At 44.3% G+C, this 24492-nt stretch overlaps 2 protein-coding genes across 2 annotated transcripts in view; both read right to left on the bottom strand.

Annotated features, from left to right (window-relative positions):
• Nucleotides 1-2948: 2948 nt before the first annotated feature.
• Nucleotides 2949-15349, bottom strand: C1QTNF5 (C1q and TNF related 5). The gene is made up of 3 exons (XM_060787672.2): nucleotides 15193-15349; nucleotides 9586-9816; nucleotides 2949-6069 (listed from the first exon to the last, which is right to left on the bottom strand). The coding sequence occupies exons 2-3, from the start codon at nucleotides 9809-9811 to the stop codon at nucleotides 5552-5554; spliced, it is 744 nt and encodes a 247-aa protein (XP_060643655.2). The 5' UTR covers nucleotides 9812-9816; nucleotides 15193-15349; the 3' UTR covers nucleotides 2949-5551.
• A 6133-nt stretch (nucleotides 15350-21482) lies between these two features.
• The window catches only part of MFRP (membrane frizzled-related protein), a 33234-nt gene continuing 30224 nt past the window's right edge, over nucleotides 21483-24492 (bottom strand). Inside the window, exon 13 of the mRNA XM_060787567.2 lies at nucleotides 21483-23790. Coding sequence (XP_060643550.2) covers nucleotides 23566-23790 — 225 coding nt within the window. The 3' untranslated portion in view covers nucleotides 21483-23565. The remainder of the gene's footprint in view (nucleotides 23791-24492) is intronic.

Genomic DNA, 24492 nt, shown 5'->3' with positions numbered 1-24492 from the left:
CCATCCAAACATCTATCTATCTATCTATCTATCTATCTATCTATCTATCTATCTGTCTGTCTGTCTGTCTATCTATCCATCATCCACCCATCCATCCATCCATCCAAACACCACCCCATCTATTTATCTATTCATCCATCCATCCATCCATCCATCCATCCATCCATCCATCCATTAATCTATCTATATATCCAAACATCCATCCATCCATCCATCCATCCATCTATCTATCTATCTATCTATCTATCTATCTATCTATCTATCTATCATCTATCCAAACACCATCCCATCTATTTATCTATCCAGACATCCATCCATCCATCTATACACCATCCCATCTATCTATCCAAACACCATCCCATGTATTTATCTATCCAAACATCCATCCATCCATCCGTCCAAACAACCATCCTATCTATCTATCTATCTATCTATCTATCTATCTATCTATCTATCTATCTATCTATCTATCATCTATCTATCTATCTATCTATCTATCTATCTATCTATCTATCTATCTATCTATTCAGTTGAAACCACTGGATCTCAGAAGGCTCCAAATGTCCCCCGGAAATGAGTTTGTATCTCTCTCTCTACTGGGAAAGTTTTGCAAGGAACTGGGCGCTTTCCCAAAAAATCATTTGGGAAAACGATCTCGGCGAAGCTAATTTTGGGCAAGAATGCAGAAAGCGTGCTTCCTCCCCTTGCTAAAAATACAGTGCCCTTTTCCTCCCAAACTGGGCTGCTGTTGTTCTCACACTGGGAAATCTGGGACTAGAGAGAAGGCGGTCTCCATCCCTTTCCTCAAAGAGCTATAGAAATCAACCCTTCAGCGTTGCATGGAGAAGAAGGCATTTGGGGTGATGGTTTCAAAGAAATAAGGGAACACGTCAGACTGTAATGCTTCCCTCTTTCCTAACAAATATTAAGGAGTAGCAAGGTGCGTTGCTTAAGAGCATTTGGTGAAAGATTCCTTTTCAAATCCCATGTAGCAAAGAAAGATTGGGGACCTAAATACTGATATCTGTTTGATATGGGGAGCATAGAGCAAACTTTGGTCTCTTAGATGTTTTGTGCCTCATCTCCCAAACTTTGGTCAACGAGCTCCTATCTCACAAATATACCTTTTTCATTGCTATCTCTTCCAGAGTTCTATCATTTTATGTCGTGCATTTGGCCCGCCCATTGTATTTGATTTTCCATTATGTTATTTTGCACAGTTTTATTTTACTTGATTGGCTTATTTATTTTATTGTGATGTTATTTTGTTGTTTATATTTTATTTTGCTGTAATGTATCACTGGGCTTGGCCTCATGTAAGCTGCTCCGACTCCCCTTTGGGGAGATGGTGGCGGGGTATAAATAAGATTATTATTATTATTTGAAACACAACGAGTCCACAGCAGACACTCTGCTGGCTGTTGTATTGGATCACACGTCGGACACTTCCCAAGTGTCTAGGACTGTGATGTATCGCCGAATAATGCATGCAGATCCCAGTAAGGTGTCCTTTTGCAGCTGGCAGATGGTAATTTTTGTCAGTGCTGATTGTGTTTAAGTGCAGGCCAAGGTCTTTAGGCACTGCACCCAGTGTGCCGATCACCACTGGGACCACCTTGACTAGCTTGGGCCAGAGTCTTTGCAGCTCGATCTTTAAATCCTCATATCGTGTCAGTTTTTCCAGTTGTTTCTCTTCAATCCTGCTGTCGCCTGGGATTGCAACATCGACAATCCATACTTTGTATTATTATTATTATTATTATTATTATTATTATTATTATTATTTTACCGACACAAAACCACAGTATGCCACAGCAAACGACATCTCTATGCTGGATTTCGTATAATAAAATCACAAGTCGAACACTTCTCAAGCATCTATTCTTCTTCTTCTTCTTATTCTTTTTCCTCTTCCTCCTCCTCTTCTTCCTCTCCTCCTCTTCTTCCCCTCCTCCTCCTCCTCCTTCCTCCTCCTCCTCTTCTTTTTCCTCTTCCTCCTCCTCCTCTTCTTCCTCTCCTCCTCCTCCTTCCTCCTCCTCCTTCTTCCTCCTCCTCCTCTTCTTCTTCCTCCTCCTCCTCTTCCTCCTCCTCTTCCTCCTCCTCTTCCTCCTCCTCCTCCTCCTTCTTCCCAGAATCTCATTGTATTGAGCCACAGCAGTCAAAGTGATGTCAAACTGCATTGCTTCTGCAAACCTACCCTAAGATACAGTGAAAGCATGATGCACTCTCTAGTCGTTGGTTATGTTCATATTATGCGTCTTCCATATACGAATCAACCAGGGCCGTAGCCAGAAAAAAAATTCGGGGAGGGTTGACACTTTGGGTGGGGGGGGGGTTGAAAATTTCGGGGAGGGTTGAAAATTTCAGGGGGGGGGGGGGGTTGAAACCTGCCTCCTAGCTCACGCTGAAGCAAAGAGCACAGCAGGGTGCAGAGCAGCCTTCCATAGCCTGCAGCTCCGCCCCTGTCAACCACCTCCACCAAGTCTGGCCCCCTTAATGAGAGAATTCAATCCCCCCCCCAACTTGGTTACTTCACTACATCGCCTATTGCTGCAAGTAATGACAGTGTGAATAAATTGTCAATATTTGCTTGAGATAGTGTTTACAGTTCTGGAGGGACTCTTAATTTTTTGCATCTCATAGACTTAGCAGGGGATTGGGTTAACCAGTTAAAATTCATGAGTAAACCAGGTTTTTTAAAAAAAATCTGAAACATTTCGGGTGGGGTTTGAACCCCTAAAACCACCCCCTCGCTACAGGCCTGGAATCAACCAACTTGAACTCTTTTGATAGCATTTAAGTTGTTTTAGAAAATGGAGAAAAATACAGACAATGGAACACACAGGCATACACAACATATGGGGAAACATGAACAAGCCAGCTCAAATATCTCTCTGTAGGAAACAAAAAACCAGCAAGAATGACATGAAGAACTAACGAAAATTCAGTCCAAGTTTAACAAATGTTTAATTCCAGGTTTTGGGAGCCACCTAGCGGATATATCATTTCATGCACTAACATGCATTTGTCGGGTTTGGGCAGTGATTCTCAACCTTTCTAATGTTGTGACCCCTTAACACAGTTCTTCATGTGGTGTCCCCCAACCGTAATATTATTTTCGTTGATACTTCAGAACTGTATTTTGCTAATGTTATGAATCGTAATGTAAATATCTGATACGCAAGCTGTATTTTCATTCATTGGACCAAATTGGGCACAAATACTGCTGGGGTTGGAGGTGGCGTATTGATTTTGTCATTTGGAAATTGTAGTTGCTGGGATTGATAGTTCACCTACAATCAAAGAGCATCCTGAACTCCACCAACTATAGAATTGGGACAAACTTGGCACACAGAACTCCCATGACCAACAGAAAATTACTGGAAGGGTTTGGTGGACATTGACCTTGAGTTCTGGAGTTGTAGTTTACCTACATCCAGAAAGCACTGTGGACTCAAGCAATACTGGATCTGGACCAAATGTCATGAATACACAATATGCTCAAATGTGAACACTGGTGAAGTTTGGGAAAAATAGCCCTTGACATTTGGGAGTTGTAATTCCTGGGATGTATAGTTCACCTACAACCAAAGAGCATTCTGAACCTCAACAACGAGAGTATTGGTCCAAACTTCCCACACACAACCCCCATGACCAATAGAAAATACAGTGTTTTGTGATGGTCTTTGGCAACCCCTCTGACACCCCTCTCATGATCCCCCCCCAGGGGTCCTGACCTCAGGTTGAGAAACACTGGGCTAGGGCATGGTGCATAGTTTGGGAAAAGTCCTTTATCTGAACTACAGATCTCAGAACTCTTCAGCTAGCAAGAAGAGATGCTCTGTCTGTATCCTCCGTATCAGTGGTTTGCATCTTCCGATCAGATGCAACCAGGAAAGGAGAAGGAGAAAACGACTATTGTTATCATGACTATTGTTATCGAAGGCTTTAATGGCCAGAATCACTGGGTTGCTGTGAGTTTTCCGGTCTATCTGGCCGTGTTCCAGAAGCATTCTCTCCTGACATTTCGCCTCCATCTTTGGCAGGCATCCTCAGAGCTTGTGAGGTCTGTTGGAAACTAGGGAAATGGGGTCTATATACCTGTGGAGTCTTGTTGGTTGGAGGCAAGTGTGAATATTTCAACTGACCACCTTGATTAGCATTTAATGGTCTTGCAGCTTCAAAGCCTGGCTGCTTCCTGCCTGGGGGATTCTTTCTTGGGAGTTGTTAGCTCACCCTGATTGTTTCTTGTCTGGAATTCCTCTGCTTTTTTTAGTGTTGTTTTTTATTTACTGTCCTGATTTTAGAGTTGGTTGGAGGCAAGTGTGAATATTTCAACTGGCCACCTTGATTAGCATTTAATGGCCTTGCAGCTTCAAAGCCTGGCTGCTTCCTGCCTGAGGGATCCTTTATTGGGAGTTGTTAGCTGGCCCTGATTGTTTCTTGTCTGGAATTCCTCTGCTTTTTTTTTTACTGTTGTTTGTTATTTACTGTCCTGATTTTAGAGGGATTTTTTTGAAAAAAATATTGATAGCCAGATTGTGTTCATTTTCATCGTTTCCTCCTTTCTGTTGAAATTGTCCACATGCTTCTTGTGGATTTCAATGGCTTCTCTGCGTAGTCTGACGTGGTGGTTGTGAGAGTGGTCCAAAACTTATGTGTTCTCAAATAATATTTATTTATTATTTATTTATTTACAACATTTGTATCTTGCCCATATCAGGCCGTAGGCGACTCAAGGTGGTGTACAAGTCAGCAACAGTTAGATGCCATATATAAAAATACATACATCAATAAAAAGCAAAAACATCACAATACATTTAAAAACAATAAAAACAATGAATATTAAAAATTATGGAAACGATGTCTTCTTGTTCAAATCCTCAACCGTTATGTTGTGTCCATAAATCAATAGAGAGCAACACTAAAAAACAACAACAGGGGAATTCCAGACAAGAATCAATCAAGAAAGAAGATTCCATCTGAACATGAGGAAGAACTTCCTGACTGTGAGAGCTGTTCAGCAGTGGAACTCTCTGCCCCGGAGTGTGGTGGAGGCTCCTTCTTTGGAAGCTTTTAAACAGAGGCTGGATGGCCATCTGTCAGGGGTGCTTTGAATGCAATATTCCTGCTTCTTGGCAGAATGGGGTTGGACTGGATGATGGCCCAGGAGGGTCTCTTCCAACTCTTTGATTCTATGATTCTAAGGCCAGCTGACACCTCCCAGCAAGGCCATTCAATGCTAATCAAGGTGGCCAATGTTGTAACTTTACTTTCTGGATAACTTGCATATTTTTGTGGCAAATTGTGATCCTGAAACTTTTGGGCATGGGGCAATCCTAAACCAGCAACCCTATTTGTGCCCTTTGTGTTGACGAGGCAATTATATTCCCTTTGTATGGACACATTTTGAGCACGTAGTGCTTGAAAATGACACCAGGGATCGTCCTTAGGGCTCAGCTTTGCCTAGACAGGCAACCCTACTTGTGTCCCTTGGGTCGGCAAAGCCAACCCAAGTGATTCGAAATCAGAACCCCCTTCAAAGTGGGGCTCAAGCGAAGACGGGGGAGTTTTGCCAATAGGAATACACCAAGAACCCCGTGAAGGTGCTGTCCGTTTTCACGCTGGAGTAGAAGCCCGTATAATCCCCAACCCCAACTTGCACCCAGACTTCGTCCTCCGGCTCCAGCCGAACCAAGGCGCCTCCGGAAAGAGAGGTCGGCTTGGGCCAGTTGCCGTAGAACTGGAAGAAGGAGGCCACCGACTTGCCATTCTTCATGATGTCGAACTGGAGGCTCATGCGGTAGACGGTGGCGTGGACAGCGAAGTAGTAGAGCCCTGGAATCTCGCAGAGGAACTTGCCCGTCTCGCTGTCGTAGTGGCTTTGTTCGTTGATCAGGACCACGTCGAAGATGATCGGCTGGTCTGGCAAAGGCGGGCTGCGGGACTCGGAGCGTTTGGCACTAAAGGCGGAGCGGGGGGCCACTGCGCATTCGCCTTGCGCCCCTTTCTCTCCCTGAACGCCATTCACGCCAGGACTGCCTTGCTCTCCTCTGGGGCCGGATGGACCTTTAAGGAATCAAGAATAGTATCATTAGAATCAGCATCCCCACCATGACATTTCCACTCCACTTTTCTTTCTTGCACGAATTCAGGGGGTTAACCGTCTGCAGAATGCCAAGAGCACTATTTGCAAAAGGCAAACTGGAAATATTAATGAAGTCCAACTTAGAATGAGAATCACAGAGTTGGATCTAGCCTTGCCAGCCATCCTTTTGCAGCTCTAACTTTCATGGATTTGTCAGGAGCAACTTGAGAAACTGCAAGTCGCTTCCGGTGTGAGACAACTGGCCGTCTGCAAGGATGTTGCCTAGGGGATGCCCGGATGTGTTACCATCCTTGTGGGAGGCTTCTCTCATGTCCCCGCATGAGAAGCTGGTGCTGATAGAGGGAGCTCATCCGGGCTCTCCCCAAATTCGAACCTGCGACCTGTCGGTCTTCAGTTTTCTTGGTCAAACAGTGAGGCTCTGCAAAATCCATGGGTCAACAGGCAGCTTGAAGGCACTTCTTTTTGTTTACTTCCCACTTTCCTCTCTTAAAGGAAGTTCAGAACAGTATGGAGCAACTTGAGAAACTGCAAGTCTGGAGTGAGAGAATTGGCCGTTTGCAAGGACGTTGTCCAGGGATTCCTGGATGTTTTGATGTGTTACCATCCTTGTGGGAGGCTTATCTCATGTCGCCGCATGAGAAGCTGGAGCTGATAGTGGGAGCTCATCCACACTCTCCCCGGATTCAAACCTGCGACCTGTCAGTCATCAGTCCTGCTGGCACAGGGGTTTAACCCACTGTGCCACCAGTGCTCCTATGGATTTGATTATTTGCATATTTGCCATTGATAACAACAACAACAAATACACTATGTAACACAATTTTGATAGAGCCCCCTGGTGGTGCAGTGGCTTAAACTGCTGAGCAGCTGAACTTGCTGACCGAAAGGTTGGCGACTCGAATCCAGCAAGCGGGGTGAGTTCCCGCTATTAGCTCCAGCTTCTGTCAACCTAGCAGTTCGAAAACATGCAAATGTGAATAGATCAATAGGTACCGCTTCTGCGGGAAGTTAGTGATTCTCCATGCAGTCATGCTGGCCACATGACCTTGGAGGTGTCTATGGACAACGCCGGCTCTTCAACTTAGAAATGGAGATGAGCACCAACCCCCAGAGTCTGACACGACTGGACTTAATATCAGGAGAAAATCTTTACCTTTACCTTTACCTAACACCAACAAAAATTACACAATATAACACAATTTCGATAGGGCCACCTGGTGGCTCGGTAGTTTAAACCACAGAGCTTCTGAACTTGCTGACTGAAAGGTTGGCGGTTCGAATCCATGGAGCAGGGTGAGCTTCCGCTGTTAGCCCCAGCTTCTGCCAACCTAGCAGTTTGAAAACATGCAAATGTGAGTAAATCAATAGGTACCGCTTCTGCAGGAGGGTAGCGGTCCTCCAGGTAGTCATGCTGGCCACATGACCTTGGAGGTGTCTATGGACAACACTGGTTCTTCAGCTTAGAAATGGAGATGAGTACCACCCCTCAGAGTAGGATACGACTAGACTTAATATCAAGTGGAAACCTTTACCTTTACTAACACGATTTTTGTTCATGGGTTTAGAAATGTGATTTCCTATTTGGTTCTATCACAAAAAACATGGATAAAAGTTTTAAAAACTGTTTTTGTGGGACATCCTGCAGCACATTTTGTGAATACTTCACAAAATAAACTCAACCGATTCAACTTAGTTTGTGGCAGCCACAAAAACGAAGTTTGCGAAGTAGAACAACTACTATACTCTCAAAGTTAGTATCACACAATTAAACAGGAAATAACTCTTTTCAAATATTGTTACATAGTGTAATTGAAGTCCAACTTTTGCAGGTTTAAGTTTTAGGGATTTGATTATTTGCATGTTTGTCAAACAACAACAACAACAAAAATATCGATGTCTCGGGCTCCTTCCACACAACTGTATTAAACCCACACTGAACTGGATGATATGGCAGTGTGGACTCAGATAACCCAGTTCAAAGCAGATATTGTGGATTCTCTGCCTTGATAGTCTGGGTTATATGGCTGTGTGGAAGGCTTTTAGGCATATTCCTGGAATTGTTTGGGGCACTGATTCAGAAAATTGCAATGGATGGATTGCACCAGCTCTCCTTTCTTAGATATGGTTATCATGGTTTTCTATGGACGAGCAGATGACAACAGGTAGATGGCATGTGTTCTGTATCTCAAAAACTAGAGCTGAAAGGGGAAAACTGGTGCAATTATTGGAATCAGCAGGTTAAATATATCTAGAAACAGGTCTATCATAAATGTGTTGGGTAGTGATGGGGAACTTTTTGGATGTGGACCAATATTGCACATCTATGTAAATAAAAATGCAATGTTCATTTGTGGGATTAACATAACTCAAAAACCACCGGACAAATTGACACCAAATTTGGACACAAGATACCTCTCAGGCCAACAAGTGACAATCACTCATAAAAATGTTGAAAAACACAGCAGAAGAGACTTAAAAAGCCAAAAAAGCCAAAAATATACATTACAACGCATGCGCAAAACCACATGTATACAAAAACACACACATATGCACATGTACAGACATATATGCACACACAAAACACATACACAGAAAGGGGGAAGGAAGAAAGGAGAGAAAGAGGGAAAGAAGGAGGGAAGGAGAGAAGGAAGGAAAGAAACAAATAAAGGTAGAGAAAAAAGGAAGGAAGGAGAGAAGGAAATAAAAAAAATGAAAGGAAGCAAAGAGACGGAAGGAAGGAGAGAAAGAATGAAAGGGAGAAAGAAAGAGGGAAGGAAGGAAGGAAAGAGATAAGGTAAGATGGAACCAAAGCAAAGGAAGTGAGGAAAGAAACAGGTAGAGAAGGAAGAAAGAAGAAGGAAATGAAGAAATGAGAGCCGTTCAGCAGTGGAACTCTCTGACCCGGAGTGTGGTGGAGGCTCCTTCTTTGGAAGCTTTTAAACAGAGGCTGGATGGCCATCTGTCAGGGGTGATTTGAATGCAACATTCCTGCTTCTTGGCAGGGGGTTGGACTGGATGGCCCACCAGGTCTCTTCCAACTCTTTGATTCTATGATTCTATTCTATGAAAGGAAAGAAAAAGAGGGAAGGAAAGAGGGAGGGAAGGAAGGAGAGAAAGAAAGAAGGAGAGAAAGAGGGAGGGAAGGTTGGTCACAGCAACGCATGGTGTGTACTGCTAGTGTTACACATAAAATACAAAATGGAAATTTTAAATACAGGTATCTTATTTTGTGTGCACATTACGTCTGCCATGGCTCAATGTTATGGAATTACAGGTTGTTGGGATTGGTAGGTTGGTGAGGCACCAGCACTCTTTGTCAGAGAAGGCTCAAGACCTTGTAAAACTACAGCTCCCAGGATTTCATAGCATAGTGCCATGGCAGTCAAAGTGGTGTTGATTCCCCAGAATGGATTTACCCTAAGAGCCAAATGTTTTTGCTTGTCAAAAACCTATAACCAAGCTCCAAAGTGTCTCACCTGGTTGACCAGGTTCGCCTCTTTCCCCTTGCATCCCGGCGGCTCCATCGCGCCCGTCTCGCCCATCTCTTCCTGGGAGTCCTTGCGTGCCATGGAGACCAGGGGTCCCTGGGATGCCCGGATGCCCGGCACACAGGCTGGGGATCTTGTTGTCTTCAATGGGAGAAGAGTCCTCGACCAGAGAGAGGACGAAGAGGAAGAAGTAGACGGGGCGCTCCATCTCCATGAGGCCTGCAAAGGTCACAGATTCATAGTGTGGGTCATCAATGGAGAATCTACACCAGGCATGGGCAAACCAGAGAAAAAGTGTCTTACTATACATCATGTTTCTCAACCTGGGGATCAGGACCCCTGGGGGTGTTGTGAGGGGGTTTCAGATGGGTCACCACAGCATTTTCTGTTGGTCATGGGGGTTTTGTGTGGGAACTTTGGCTCAATTCTATTGTTGGTGGGGTTCAGAAAACTACAACTCCCAAATGTCAAGGTCTATTTTCCCAAACTCCACCAGTGTTCACATTTGGGCATACTGAGTATTTGTGCCACATTTGGTCCAGATCCATTATTGTTTGAGTCCACAGTGCTCTCTGGATGTAGGTGAACTACAACTCCAAAACTCAAGGTCAATGCACACCAAATCCGGCAGGACTGAAGACCCGACAGGTCACAGGTTTGAATCCGGGGAGAGGCGGATAAGCTCCTTCTATCAGCTCCAGCTCCCCATGTGGGGACATGAGAGAAGCCTCCCACAAGGTTGATAAAAACATCAAAATCATCCGGGCGTCCCCTGGGCAACGTCCTTGCAGACGGCCAATTCTCTCACACCAGAAGCAACTTGCAGTTTTTCAAGTCGCTCCTGACAAGACAAAAAAAACCCCCCAAATCCTTCCAGTATTTTCTGTTGGTTATGGGAGTTCTGTGTGCCAAGTTTGGTTCGATTCCATCAGTGGTGGAATTCAGAATGCTCTCTGATTGTAGGGGAACTATCAGTCCTAGCAACTACAACTCCCAAATGACAAAATCATCCCCCCAAACCCCACCAGTATTCAGATTTGGGCGTATTGAGTATTTGTGCCAAATGTGGTCCAGTGAATGAAAATACATCCTGCATATCAGATATTTACGTGATGATTCATAACAGCAGCAAAATGACAGTTATGAAGTCGCAACAAAAATAATGTTATGGTTATGGTTGGGGGGTTACCACAACATGAGGAACTTTATTAAGGGGCCTTGCCACTGCTATACATCAAGGCAACCACTGACTGCATAGGGAAGCTGATGAAGAAACACAACCTACAAACTATCTACAGACCCACCAAAAAATTCCAATAAATGCCACATTCAGCAAAGGAGAAGAGGGATCCTCTCACCTCTGCAGGAGTCTACCGTATCCCATGCAGCTGTGAAAAAGTCTACAGAGGGACGTCCAATTCTTTGTTTGTCATGCAAGTCATCATCTTTAAATTTACTCGCCCAATGATGCACAGTACTCACATCAACACAATCACCATAAACAGCTTGCATTCTCTGATGACACTCCTTTGGGGTGACACCTTCTACTGTCAAGAATTCAATGACTGCACGTTGCTTAAGTTGCATTGACCGACCGTCTGTGAAGGGTTCCATACTTCGCACTTTAACTACACAAATGGTCAATGTTTTTTTTTTTGGTCGTGTCAGGAGCGACCTGAGAAACTGCAAGTCACTCCTGTTGTGAGAGAATTGGCCGTCTGCAAGGACGTTGCCCAGGGGACGCCTGGATGATTTGATGTTTTATCATCCTTGTGGGAGGCTTCTCTCATGTCCCCGCATGAGGAGCTGGAGCTGATAGAGGGAGCTCATCCGCCTCTCCCCGGATTCGAACCTGCGACCTGTCGGTCTTCAGTCCTGCCGGCACAGGGCTTTAACCCACTGCGCCACGGGGGGCTCTTATGGTCAATGTTAAGCTTCCCGCCAAAATGGAACTGTAGAGGAGAGTCTACTGAACAAGCCAGTACCTGCTGCATACCAGTACTGCCATCTGTTGAGGAGTTATGAAGGTGGAGGCATTACTTTTCATTCAACTTTCCTATAGTGTAGATCAGGCATGGTCAAACTTTGACCTTCCAGGTGTTTTGGACTTCAACTCCCACCATTCCTAACAGCCGGTAGGAAGTCCAAAACACCTGGAAGGTCCAAGTTTGCCCATGCTTGGTGTAGATGCATCTCTAGTGGCAAGATTTGCAGCTCCAGCTGAGCGAGTGCTGTATATATTTCCCGTGCTCTGTTTTTGCCTTTTGCAAGAAACGGAAAGGGGAGGGAAGGGAGAGAAATGCTGATTCTTCATTTTGGGGTAGTCACGCTGCTTTTCCCTCTCCTTCCCTGTGGAATTGGAGGAAGGAAACCCAACCTCCCAAAGGGCCAGCCCTCCAGAGCCATGACTGATCCCGGCACGCAAGGCGACTCACAGAGTCAGCAAAGATGCTGGAAAACATTTGCACATCTGCCGTCTTCTCTTCACCGAGCCTCTCTCTTGAGCCATTCACTTGTCTGATCCGTATCACCCCTAAATCTAGCCTTTTTCTGATGCTCTTTTTTGCAAGGCCTCAGGTTGCCCTCAAAACGTCCAGACGCTTTGGCTTCAGGCTTTTCGCTTGAGCTAATAGACCTGGAATGTGGGGATATTATCCAAAATCGCAGCTTGACATTCCTTTCCTCGGCAGGCCGCCCTGCAAGGAACCGGCGCACAATGTTCAGGGTGGGATTCAAAGGGGGTCCCCATCTGGTTTTGGGGTGGAAACTGATTTCTGTGTTCTCTTCGGGACTTTTGGGGCTCGTTCGGGGAAACTTTGCTGAAGAAAGACAAGAAGAGGAAACCAACCCTCCTTCCGAGTCCCCAAACTCATACTAGAAGTGAGTAAGGAAAAACATGTTTATACACTCCTGACATCCAAAAGTAAGGCCTTTTCCGATGTCTAACTGATTTGGAAGTGTTCCTTTTCAAGATGTATCCATGATTCACTTCGTCCAAAGTTTTGTTTGTTTACATTTGATTTAAAGAACAGTACAACTTCCTGTATCAAAAGGAAACATTTATGGACTTTGCATGGATGCATAATAATAATAATAATCTCAGTTCTTGTGGGTTTTTTCGGGCTATATGGCCATGTTCTAGAGGCATTTCTCCTGACGTTTCGCCTGCATCTATGGCAAGCATCCTCAGAGGTCTGTTGGAATTAGGACAAATGGGTTTATATATCTGTGGAATGGCTGGGGTGGGGCAAGGAGCTCTTCCCTGCTGCAATTAGGTGTGTTTGGCTAATCACCTTCATTAGCATTTGAAGGCCTGCTTGAACCTGGGAAAACCTGTTGCTGGGAGGTGTTAATCTGTGCCTGGTTTCTTCCTCTCTGTTGTTTAGCTGTTATAATTTTAGAGTTTTTTAATACTGGGAGCCAGATTTTGTTCATTTTCATAAAATCTGGCTCCCAGTATTAAAAAACTCTAAAATTATAACAGCTAAACAACAGAGAGGAAGAAACCAGGCACAGATTAACACCTCCCAGCAACAGGTTTTCCCAGGTTCAAGCAGGCCTTCAAATGCTAATGAAGGTGATTAGCCAAACACACCTAATTGCAGCAGGGAAGAGCTCCTTGCCCCACCCCAGCCATTCCACAGATATATAAACCCATTTGTCCTAATTCCAACAGACCTCTGAGGATGCTTGCCATAGATGCAGGCGAAACGTCAGGAGAAATGCCTCTAGAACATGGCCATATAGCCCGAAAAAACCCACAAGAACTGAGTGATTCTGGCCATGAAAGCCTTCGACAATACAATAATAATAATAATAATAATAATAATAATGTATTGTCGAAGGATTTCATGGCCGGGATCACTGGGTTGTTGTAGGTTATCCAGGCCATATGGCCATGTTCTGGAGGCAATTTTTCTCCTGACGTTTCGCCTGCATCTATGGCAAGCATCCTCAGAGGTAGTGACCTCACTACCTCTAAGGATGCTTGCCATAGATGCAGGTGAAACGTCAGGAGAAAAATTGCCTCCAGAACATGGCCATATGGCCCGGATAACCTACAACAACCCAATAATAACAATAATAATAATAGCAACAACAACAACAACATTCAGGGTGAATCACATACGGGCCAAACATTCAATGCCTTTTTTGAATAGAGAGGACAGAGACAGGCAGAACAGAAAGGAGATATGTTGTGTTGACGTTCAGCTTTTTGGTGCCTTGGAAGGTTGTGCTTGAATCCAGCCACAGGGAAGTACTGTCGCTCCATCCTCTATGACAAAGAGTCATCAGGGCTTCCTCCTTCCTTTTGGTTGCTGGGAATTTTCTTTATGGTGTCGTAAAATACCTCCCCCACTTGTTTTAGCGGCACCTAATTTCTGTACTTACAGCTCAAGCCGTTTTCAAACTGCTTAGGTAAACAGTAAGCTGGGCTGATACTTGGGAGCTCATGCCAACCTGGGGCTTCGAACTGGCAACCTTTCGGTTGATAGATCTTATAATTGCTGGTGATTTACCAGCTGTGCTAAAGCCCGGCCTGGCAAAGCACTTTGAGTGGAAGAATGCTATACAGTTGCAGTGGAGGACCTTGAGATGACATCTCTCTAGGCATATAATAATTCCTCTAGTACAACTATATGCACAGTTTCAGATGGAATCACACCATAGAATCACTTGGAGGATGGAGAAAATGCCCCCAGATGATAGTATATTTTAATATTGAGATAAATGTTTGTAATGTTTATGTTTGCATATAATGAATTCTTGTTCCTGGCATTTAATGTTTGCCACATATATGCTGTGCTCTGCCCTGAGTCTCCTTTGCGGTAAGAAGGGCGGAATATAAATGTTTAAAATAATAATAAATAATAAATATATTTGTCAGGTGCCATTAAATTGCATGACAGGCATGACGGACGTACTATATAATCAAAAATGAGTGTGGGTTAGTGGTTTGAGCATTGAGCTATCACTCTGAAACCCTGGGCTTCAATTCCTGCTCTGCTGTGAATGTCCTTGGCTGACTCTCTCAGTCGCAAAACAACCCACGATAGTCCAGAAAAGGCATCTCTGTTCCCTGAAACCTTCTGTACAGTAGGAAGGAAGAGTTTGGGGATTCTGGGGCTTGTAATTAATGTGTGCAGATCCCAGTAAGGTGGCCTTCTGCAGCTGTCAGATGGTAATCTTGTCAGCGCTGATAGTGTTTAAGTGCAGGCCAAGGTCTTTAGGCACTGCACCCAGTGTGCCGATCACTACTGGGACCACCTTGACTGGCTTGTGCCAGAGTCTTTGCAGTTTGATCTTTAAATCCTCATATCGTGCCAGCTTTTCCAGTTGTTTCTCTTGGCAATTCTGGGAGTTGTAGTGCAGGGGAAAATAAATACAGGCAGTCCCCAAGTTACAACAAGAGAGAGAGCTAGATCTCCAAAGAAAGAGAAAAAAACAAAGAAAGGAAGGAAGTGCCAGAAAGAAACCCAAAGAGGAGAGAAGGAAAGCCAGAGTTCAGCCCACCTCAGTCTTCTTTCTCTTGGCCATGCAGGTAGATAGGAGAGCAGCCTTGGCATCCTCCCTGCAAGAAAGCAAGCCTTTTACCTGCACAGCTGGATCAGCAGAAGGCTCTGGGTTGGATTGCCTGCCTGCTTCTTTGCCTCTTCTTCCTCTCTGCTTTCTTCTCTCCCTCTTTCTCCTCCCCAAACTCCAAAGGAAAGCGGAGAGCTGGGGCTTGGAGCCAAGACATACAGCAGGAGGGAGGGAAGGAAGGAGGGAGGGATGGATGGATGGAGGAAGAGAGGAGGCCCCAGGGATGGGTTGAGGAAGAGAAAAGAGCAAAGGGAGAAGAAGGGAGGGAGAGAGGAACTGGGTCTCCCCTTCTTTTCCTTTTCCGTCCCAACTGTTTGGGATTGCAACCCCAGAATCCCCTTCCTTTCATCCAGCAACTCCTACAGCAGTGTTTCTCAACCTGGGGGTTGGGACCCCTGTGGGGGTCACAAGGGGGTATCAGAGGGGTCCCCAAAGACCGTCAGAATATACAATATTTTCCGTTGGTCATGGGGGTTTTGTGTGGGAAGTTTGGCCCAATTCTATCATTGGTGGGGTTCAGAATGCTCTTTGATTTCAAGTGAACTATAAATCCCAACAACTACAACTCCCAAATGTCAAGGTCTATTTTCCCCAAACTCCACCAGAGTTCACATTTGCACATATTGAGTGTTCGTGCCAAGTTTGGTCCAGATCCATCATTGTTTGAGTCCACAGTGCTCTCTGGATTTAGGTGAACTACAACTCCAAAACTCAAGGTCAATGCCCACCAAGCCGTTCTAGCATTTTCTGTTGGTCATGGGAGTTCTGTGTGGCCAGGTCTGATTCAGTTCCTTCCTTGGTGTTCAGAATGCTCTTTGATTGTATGCGAACTATAAATCCTAGCAACTACAACTCCCAAATGATAACATCAATCCCCCTGCCCAACCCCACCAGTATTCAAATTTGGGCGTATTGGGTATTTGTGCCAAATTTGGTCCGGTGAATGAAAATCCATCCTGCATATCAGATATTTACATTACGATTCATAACAGTAGCAAAATTACAATTATGAAGTAGCAACAAAAATAATGTTATGGTTGGGGGGTCACCACAACATAAGAAACTGTATTAAGGGGTCTTGGCATTAGGAAGGTTGAGAACCACTGTCCTAGAGTATGTAGAATGGATGCAGTTTGATCCCATTTAACTTCCCAGGCTCATTGCTATAGTATTCTGGGAATTATAGTTTGGGAAGTTGGTCCAGATAGATAAAGCCAGCCAGGTACAGAGCTGCCTCTTTCAGCTAGACTTCGGATTTGCAGCAGCACTCTTTGGCACACAAGACAAACGGCCTGGTAAAACTACAACTCCTGTGATGCTCTTACTGCCTATTACAGGGAAAACCAGCTGATACCTAATCCATCTAAAACACAGACGTGTTTCATCTATGCTGATGATCGTGCCATTATCGCTCAAGCAGGGAGCTTTGAAATGGTTGAACAGAAGCTCTCCGAAGCTTTAGGTGCTCTTACTGCCTATTACAGGGAAAACCAGCTGATTCATAATCCATCTAAAACACAGACATGTTTCATCTATGCTGACGATTCTGCCATCACCGCTCCAGCAGGGAGCTTTGAAATGGTTGAACAGAAGCTCTCCGAAGCTCTAGGTGCTCTTACTGCCTATTACAGGGAAAACCAGCTGATCCCTAATCCATCTAAAACACAGACATGTTTCATCTATGCTGACGATTCTGCCATCACCACTCAAGCAGGGAGCTTTGAAATGGTTGAACAGAAGCTCTCCGAAGCTTTAGGTGCTCTTACTGCCTATTACAGGGAAAACCAACTGATCCCTAATCCATCCAAAACACCGACTTTTCATCTTTTTCATCTCAAACTCTGAGGATTACCTGGGAAGGAATCCCACTGGAGCACTTACGAACCATCTAGGAACTTAATATCGTCTGGAGAGGCCCTGCTCTCGTTACTGCCTTCATCACAAGTGCAGTTGGTGGGGACGAGGGAGAGGACTTCCCTGTGGTGGCCCCTCAACTTTGGAACTCCCTCCCCAGGGAGATTAGGCAGGCCCCCACACTGTCCATGACTTGAAGACATGGCTCTTCAATCAAGCCTTTGAGAATATTTAGCCCCTAGTTGTCCTGCGTAATGGGACCCCCGGTGACGCAGTGGGTTAAACTGCTGAGCTGCTTAACTTGCTAAGGTCACAGGCTTAAATTCAGAGAGCAACATGAGCTCCTGCTATTAGCTCCAGCTTCTGCCAAACTAGGTAAAGGTAAAGGTTTTCCCCTGACATGAAGTCCAGTCGTGTCCGACTCTGGGGTGTGGTGCTCATCTCCATTTCTAAGCCGAAGAGCCGGCATTGTCTGTAGACACCTCCAAGGTTATGTGGCCAGCATGAATGCACGGAGCGCTGTTACCTTCCCGCTGGAGCGGTACCTATTGATCTACTCACATTTGCATGTTTTCGAACTGCTAGGTTGGCAGAAGCTGGGGCTGACAGCGGAAGCTCATGCTGCTCCCCAGATTCGAACCTGCGACCTTTCAGTCAACAAGCTCAGCAGCTTAGCGCTTTAACCCACTGTGCCACCAGGGGCTTTGCCAACCTAGCAGTTCGATGTGGCCGGCATGGCTGCAAGGAGCACCGTTACCTTCCTGCTGGAGCAGTACCTATTGATCTACTCACATTTGCATATTTTCGAACTGTATCGGCAACGTCTTTAGGCACTTCACCCAGTATGCCGATCACCACTGGGACCACCTTTACTGGTTTGTGCCAGAGTCTTTCCAGTTTGGTCTTTAAGTCCTCATATTGTGTTAGCTTTTCCAGTTGTTTCTCTTCAGTCCTATTATTATTATTATTATTATTATTATTAACACTATTATTATAATATAATATAATATAATAATATTATATTATATTATGTTATTTATTATTATTATTATTATTATTATTATTATTATTATTATTAGGTCACTCTGCTGGCTGTTGTATTGGATCACACGTTGGACACTTCCCAAGCGTCTAGGACTGTGTGATGTATCGGCAAATAATGTGTGCAGATCCCAGTAGTGTGGCCTTTTGTAGCTGATTGTGTTTAAGTGCAGGCCAAGGTCTTTAGGCACTGCACCCAGTGTGTCGATCACCACTGGGACCACCTTTACTGGTTTGTGCCAGAGTCTTTGCAGTTTGATCTTTAAATCCTCATATTGTGTCAGCTTTTCCAGTTGTTTCTCTTCAATCCTAGTATTATTATTATTATTATTATTATTATTATTATTAGAAACACTATTATATTATATTATTATATTGAATAATATAATAATATAATAATACAAATATATTATTATTATAATATATTTTAAAATTATTATTATTATTATTATTATTATTATTATTATTAGGTCACTCTGCTGGCTGTTGTATTGGATCACACGTTGGACACTTCCCAAGCGTCTAGGACTGTGTGATGTATCGGCAAATAATGTGTGCAGATCCCAGTAGTGTGACCTTTTGTAGCTGATTGTGTTTAAGTGCAGGCCAAGGTCTTTAGGCACTGCACCCAGTGTGTCGATCACCACTGGGACCACCTTTACTGGTTTGTGCCAGAGTCTTTGCAGTTTGATCTTTCAATCCTCATATTGTGTCAGCTTTTCCAGTTGTTTCTCTTCAATCCTATTATTATTATTATTATTATTATTATTATTATTAGAAACACTATTATATTATATTATTATATTGAATAATATAATAATACAAATATATTATTATAATAATATATTTTAAAATTATTATTATTATTATTATTATTAATATTATTATTAGATCACTCTGCTGGCTGTTGTATTGGATCACAGGTTGGACACTTCCCAAGCGTCTAGGACTATGTGATGTATCGGCAAATAATACATGCAGGTCCCAGTAGTGTGGCCTTTTGCAGCTGGCAGATGGTAATTTTGTCAGTGCTGATTGTGTTTAAGTGCAGGCCAAGGTCTTTAGGCACTGCACCCAGTGTGCCCATCACCACTGGGACCACCTTTACTGGTTTGTGCCAGAGTCTTTCCAGTTTGATCTTTAAATCCTCGTATTGTGTCAGCTTTTCCAGTTGTTTCTCTTCAATCCTATTATTATTATTATTATTATTATTATTATTATTAAACTGCGTTAATTCTACAGTGTAGATGCACCCTTTGCTAATCCCTTTACATTGCATGTTTTATTCCAGCTGTGCCTTCCTTTGGTGCAACAAGTGCATGTTTTTCCTGGTCTGTCTGCTATAATTGGGCTGTATTGGACTCATCCTGCCAATCCCATTACCAAGGGCTACATCTCCTGCATGCACATGTGTTCACTAATAGCAGGGCATGTGTACCATCTGCAAAAACAACAGTGTCTGGCATGAGAGTCGATCCTTGATTGCTTTCGCAGACTCCGGCAGAAGAAGCCCTTCCCTCCTCTTTGGGTCATGCGTCCCAGATTTGAGCATGATCTCAGCGGAGATTGAAGGGAGGAACAGGAGAAATAATGCACAGATGTGGTTTTCTTTTGGGAGGACGAATCTTTTCAGACAACAAATGTTGGCGCTTCCATAGAATCATAGACTTGGACGAGACCTGGTGGGCCATCCAGTCCAACCCCATTCTGCCAAGAAGCTGGAAAATCACATTCAAAGCACCCCCGACAGATGGCCATCTGGCCTCTGTTTAAAAGCCTCCAAAGAAGGAGATTCCACCACACTCCTGGGCAGAGAGTTCCACTGCTGAACAGCTCTCCTTACAGTTAGGAAGTTCTTCCTAATGTTAGACCACACCTGGAATATTGTGTCCAATTCTGGGCACCACAATTCAAGAGAGATATTGACAAGCTGGAATGTGTCCAGAGGAGGGTAACTAAAATGATCAAGGGTCTAGAGAACAAGCCCTATGAGGAGCGGCTTAAGGAGTTGGGCATGTTTAGCCTGAAGAAGAGAAGGCTGAGAGGAGACATGAAAGCCATGTGTAAATATGTGAGAGGAAGCCACAGGGAGGAGGGAGCAAGCTTGTTTTCTGCTTCCATGGAGATTAGGACAAGGAAAAATGGCTTCAAACTACAATAAAAGACATTCCATCTGAACATGAGGAAGAACTTCCTAACTGTAAGGAGAGCCGTTCAGCAGTGGAACTCTCTGCCTCAGAGTGTGGCGGAGGCTCCTTCTTTGGAAGGTTTTAAACAGAGGCTGGATGGCCATCTGTCAGGGGTGATTTGAATGCAATATTCCTGCTTCTTGGCAGAATGGGGTTGGACTGGATGGCCCAGGAGGTCTCTTCCAACTCTTTGATTCTATGATTCCCTACATAGTAAATAGTATGACTTGGGTGACAAATTTTCCACTCTCTGTAAGGAGAGTTGTTCAGCAGTGGAACTCTCTGCCCCGGAGTGTGGCGGAGGCTCCTTCTTTGGTAGCTTTTAAACAGAGGCTTGATGGCCATCTGCCAGGGGTGATTTAAATGCAATATTCCTGCTTCTTGGCAGAATGGGGTTGGACTGGATGGCCCATGAGGTCTCTCCCAACTCTTTAATTCTATGATTCTATGATTCAGGTGGAATCGCCTTTTCTGGAATTGGAAGCCATTGTTCTGTGTCCTAGCTTGCTCCCTCCTCCTTATGACTTCCTCTCACCTCTTGATCCCTGGCCCTCATCATGTTTCCTCTCAGCCTTCTCTAAACACGCGCAACTCCTTAAGCCGCTCCTCATAGGGCTTGTTCTCCAGACCCTTGATCATTTTAGCCACCCTCTTTCTCTGGACACATTCCAGCTTAGAGTCAGTATCTCATTTCAATGCGGTGCCCAGAATTAGACACAGTGTGATTCCAGGTGTGGTCTGACCAAGGTAGAATAGAGCATGGGGAGCATGACTTCCCTGGATCTGGACACTACCACCCTATTGATGCAGGGCAAAATCCCATTGGCTTTTTTTGCTGCCACATGACATTGTTGGTTTATGTTTAACTTGGAGTCCTTGTGGACAACTCCAAGATTTTGTTGTGCAAAATGCAAACCTACCCTGCAGAATGAATGTGGCTTGACACCACTCCATGCAATGAAACCTTGGGATTTGCAGTTTGGTGAGGCACCAGCGCATCTTGACAAAGAGGATGCAAAATCTGATTTTCTCTCTGAGCATTTCCTGCTTTGAACACACAGACCTTTCTGATCAAGAGGAAGAAAGGAAGCAGACTTCTGTGCCTTGTTTATAATCCAATCAAAACCTGCATAATCCAATACAAGAAGAATAGATTGTCCTTCTTTGTTGCTGAAATTATTATTAGGGCAGTCTTGAGATTAATGACATCTTGGCGCATTAACTGCATAATGTTTAATCGATTAAATTTGCATACATTTGCATATGGACAACATTATTTCGATGGAAACACTCATGCTTCGTTTTCAGTTGGCGCATGCTCACATGAGAGACAGGAGAAATGTGACTGCTAAGAAACAACTGTAAGTATTTACATTCGAACCCATTAACATTATTTGAAAAATCTACTCATTGGTTCATTTGGGATGGACGCTGCTTAAAATCAATCGGAAAGGCTTCAGCATGGATCAGTTTGAATTATGATGGCAGGCGACATTAAAGTGCATACGTCTAAATTTCAATCGCTAACCTGAATGAGAGTCAACTTAGGGTGCAATTATGATGTGGAATTAATGCGGATTGACGTCACTTTAATGCAGCATTTCTCAACCTGGGGGTCAGGACCCCTGATTGGATCATGAGGGGGTGTCAGAAGGGTTGCCAAAGGTCATCAGAAATCACAGTATTTTCTGTTGGTTGTGGGGGTACTGTGTGGGAAGTTTGGCCCAATTCACTCGTTGGTGGGATTCAGAATGCTCTTTGATTGTAGGTGAACAATAAATCCCAGCTACTACAACTCTCAAATGTCAAGGTCTATTTCACCCAAATTCCATCAGTGATCACACTTGGGCATATTGGGTATTTGTGCCAAGTTTGGTCCAGATCCATCATTGTTTGAGTCCATAGTGCTCTCTGGATGTTGGTGAACTACAACTCCAAAATTTAAGGCCAATGCACACTAAACCCTTCTAGTATTTTTCTGTTGGTCATGTGAGTTCTGTGTGCCAAGTTTTGTTCAAGTCTATCATTGGTGGAGTTCAGAGTGCTCTTTGATTGTAGGTGAACTATAAATCCAAGCAACTACAACTCCCAAATGTTAAGGTCTATTTCCCCCAAATCCCAACAGTGATCACATTTGGGCATATTGAGTATTTGTACCAATTTTGGTCCAGATCCAACATTGTTCGATTCCACAGTGCTCTCTGGATGTTGGTGAACTACAACTCCAAAACTCAAGGTCAGTGCCTACCATGCCCTTCCAGTATTTTCTGTTTGTCATGGGAGAACTTTGTGCCAGGTTTGGTTCAAGTCTATCATTGGTGGAGTTCAGAATGCTCTTTGATTGTAGGTTAAGTATAAATTCCAGCAACTACAACTCCTAAATGACAAAATCAATCCCTTCCAACCCCACCAATATTCAAATGTGGGCATATCAGGGATTTGTGCCAAATTTTGTTCAGTGAATGAAGATAAATCCTGCATATCAGATATTTACATGATGATTCATAACAGTAGCAAAATTACAGTTATGAATTAGCAACGAAATTAATGTTATGGTTGGGGGTCACCACAACACATGGAACTGTAAGGGGTTGCAGCATTAGGAAGGTTGAGAAACACTGCTTTAACAGATGTGGCTCAATGCAATGGAATCCTGGAAATTGTGTTTTGCACTCTTCGATAGAGAAGGCTTGTAAAAACTACAGTGTCCAGGATTCTGTTACATTGAATCATGGCAATTCAAGGGTTGCCAAACTGCATCAGTTCCGCTGTGTAGATGCTATGAGGTTCGTTATCATTCATTGTAGTATTATGAAGAAGGTGGGGAGGGGATTGAGACCTCAGGATGGCTGGATTTGGCTTAAGGTAGGGAGGTTCCTTTCAAGACTCATTGCAGTGTTACGGAGAAGAGGGAAAAACCATATGGAGAACTTCAAAGAGACAGATTGAGACTTCAAGATGGTCAGATTTGGCTTAAGGTAATGAGATTCCTTTCTACAGCACTCATTGTAGTATCATGAAAAAGAGAAGAAACCCATCTGGAGAACTTCAGAGAAACAGACAGATCGTAGATCAGCTGGATTTGGCACAAGGTTGTGATGTTCCCCACCCTTCTCCTAGCAAACTTTTGGGGAGCAACCTATAGGATGCCATACCAGTAGGCTTTCTCAGTTGACATTTTGACTTAGGACAAGGCTAGAATCAAAGAATCATAGATCTGGAAGAGGCCACAAGGGACCTCCAATCCACCCTGTTGACTCCAAGGCTTCGCTCCTTCCTTTGGTCACATGGGGCCCACTTCTCAGGGCATGAAACACTCTGAGGGGTTGCTGGAGTCGGGCAGGACATTGCAGTTGAGGGGCCAGGTGACCCCCAGGAGGCTGAGGGGCTGCTGGCACCGCTGTTCGGTGTCCAAACAGACGGAGCGGCAGGGCTGGAGGATGCCCCCGTCTGGCGTGCATTTGGGGACAAAGAGGCCACAAATGAACAAGCGGAGGTGTGGGTAGCAGGCCAGGTCCTTCAGCATCTGGAAAAGAAGGTGCAAAAGGTGCATCTGTCAGGCCAGAACCCAGACTATTTCTCAGGGTACATCTACCTTGTAACATTAATGCAGCTTGATGGTGAAAACAAAAGAACAGCCTGCCTCAGGGAAGCGTGCTTGCTCCATCAATGTTTAACATTTACACAAATGATCAGCCACGGCCAGAAGGGACAGAGAATTCCATCTATGCTGACAATCATGCCATCACCGCCCAAGCGAGAAGCTTTGGAATGGTTGAACAGAAGCTCTATTTAGGTGCTCTAACTGCCCATTTCAGAGGAAAACAGCTGATTCCTAATCTCTCTAAAATGCAGACATGTGCTTTTCACCTTAAGAATAGACAAGCATCTTGAGCTCTGAGGATTACTGGGTTGTTGTAGGTTTTTTCGAGCTATATGGCCATGTTCTAAAGGCATTTTCTCCTGACGTTTCACCTGCATCTATGGCAAGCATCCTCAGAGGTAGTGAGGTCTGTTGGGACTAGGAAAAAGGGTTTATATATCTGTGGAATGACCAGGGTGGGACAAAGGACTCTTGTCTGTTGGAGCTAGGTGTGAATGTTTCAACTGATCACCTTGATTAGCATTTGATTCCCTGGCAGTGCTTGGAGCAATCTTTTGTTGAGAGGTCTGAGGATTACCTGGAAGGAATCCCACTGGAGCATTGCAGTACACCCAAATATCTGGG

Source organism: Anolis sagrei, chromosome 7, assembly GCF_037176765.1.
Source record: "Anolis sagrei isolate rAnoSag1 chromosome 7, rAnoSag1.mat, whole genome shotgun sequence".
In the NCBI taxonomy this organism is placed as follows: Eukaryota; Metazoa; Chordata; class Lepidosauria; order Squamata; family Dactyloidae; genus Anolis; species Anolis sagrei.
The sequence above is the reverse complement of the archived record's forward strand: the minus strand, read 5'-3'. Positions and strand labels throughout refer to the sequence as shown.

Excerpts from the sequence above, each read along its gene's own strand:
- C1QTNF5 (XM_060787672.2), bottom strand. The coding sequence starts at position 9,811 with ATGGAGATGGAGCGCCCCGTCTACTTCTTCCTCTTCGTCCTCTCTCTG. Across the intron at positions 6,070-9,585 it reads AGGCGAACCTGGTCAACCAG|GTCCATCCGGCCCCAGAGGA; the intron begins GTGAGACACTTT and ends GATTCCTTAAAG.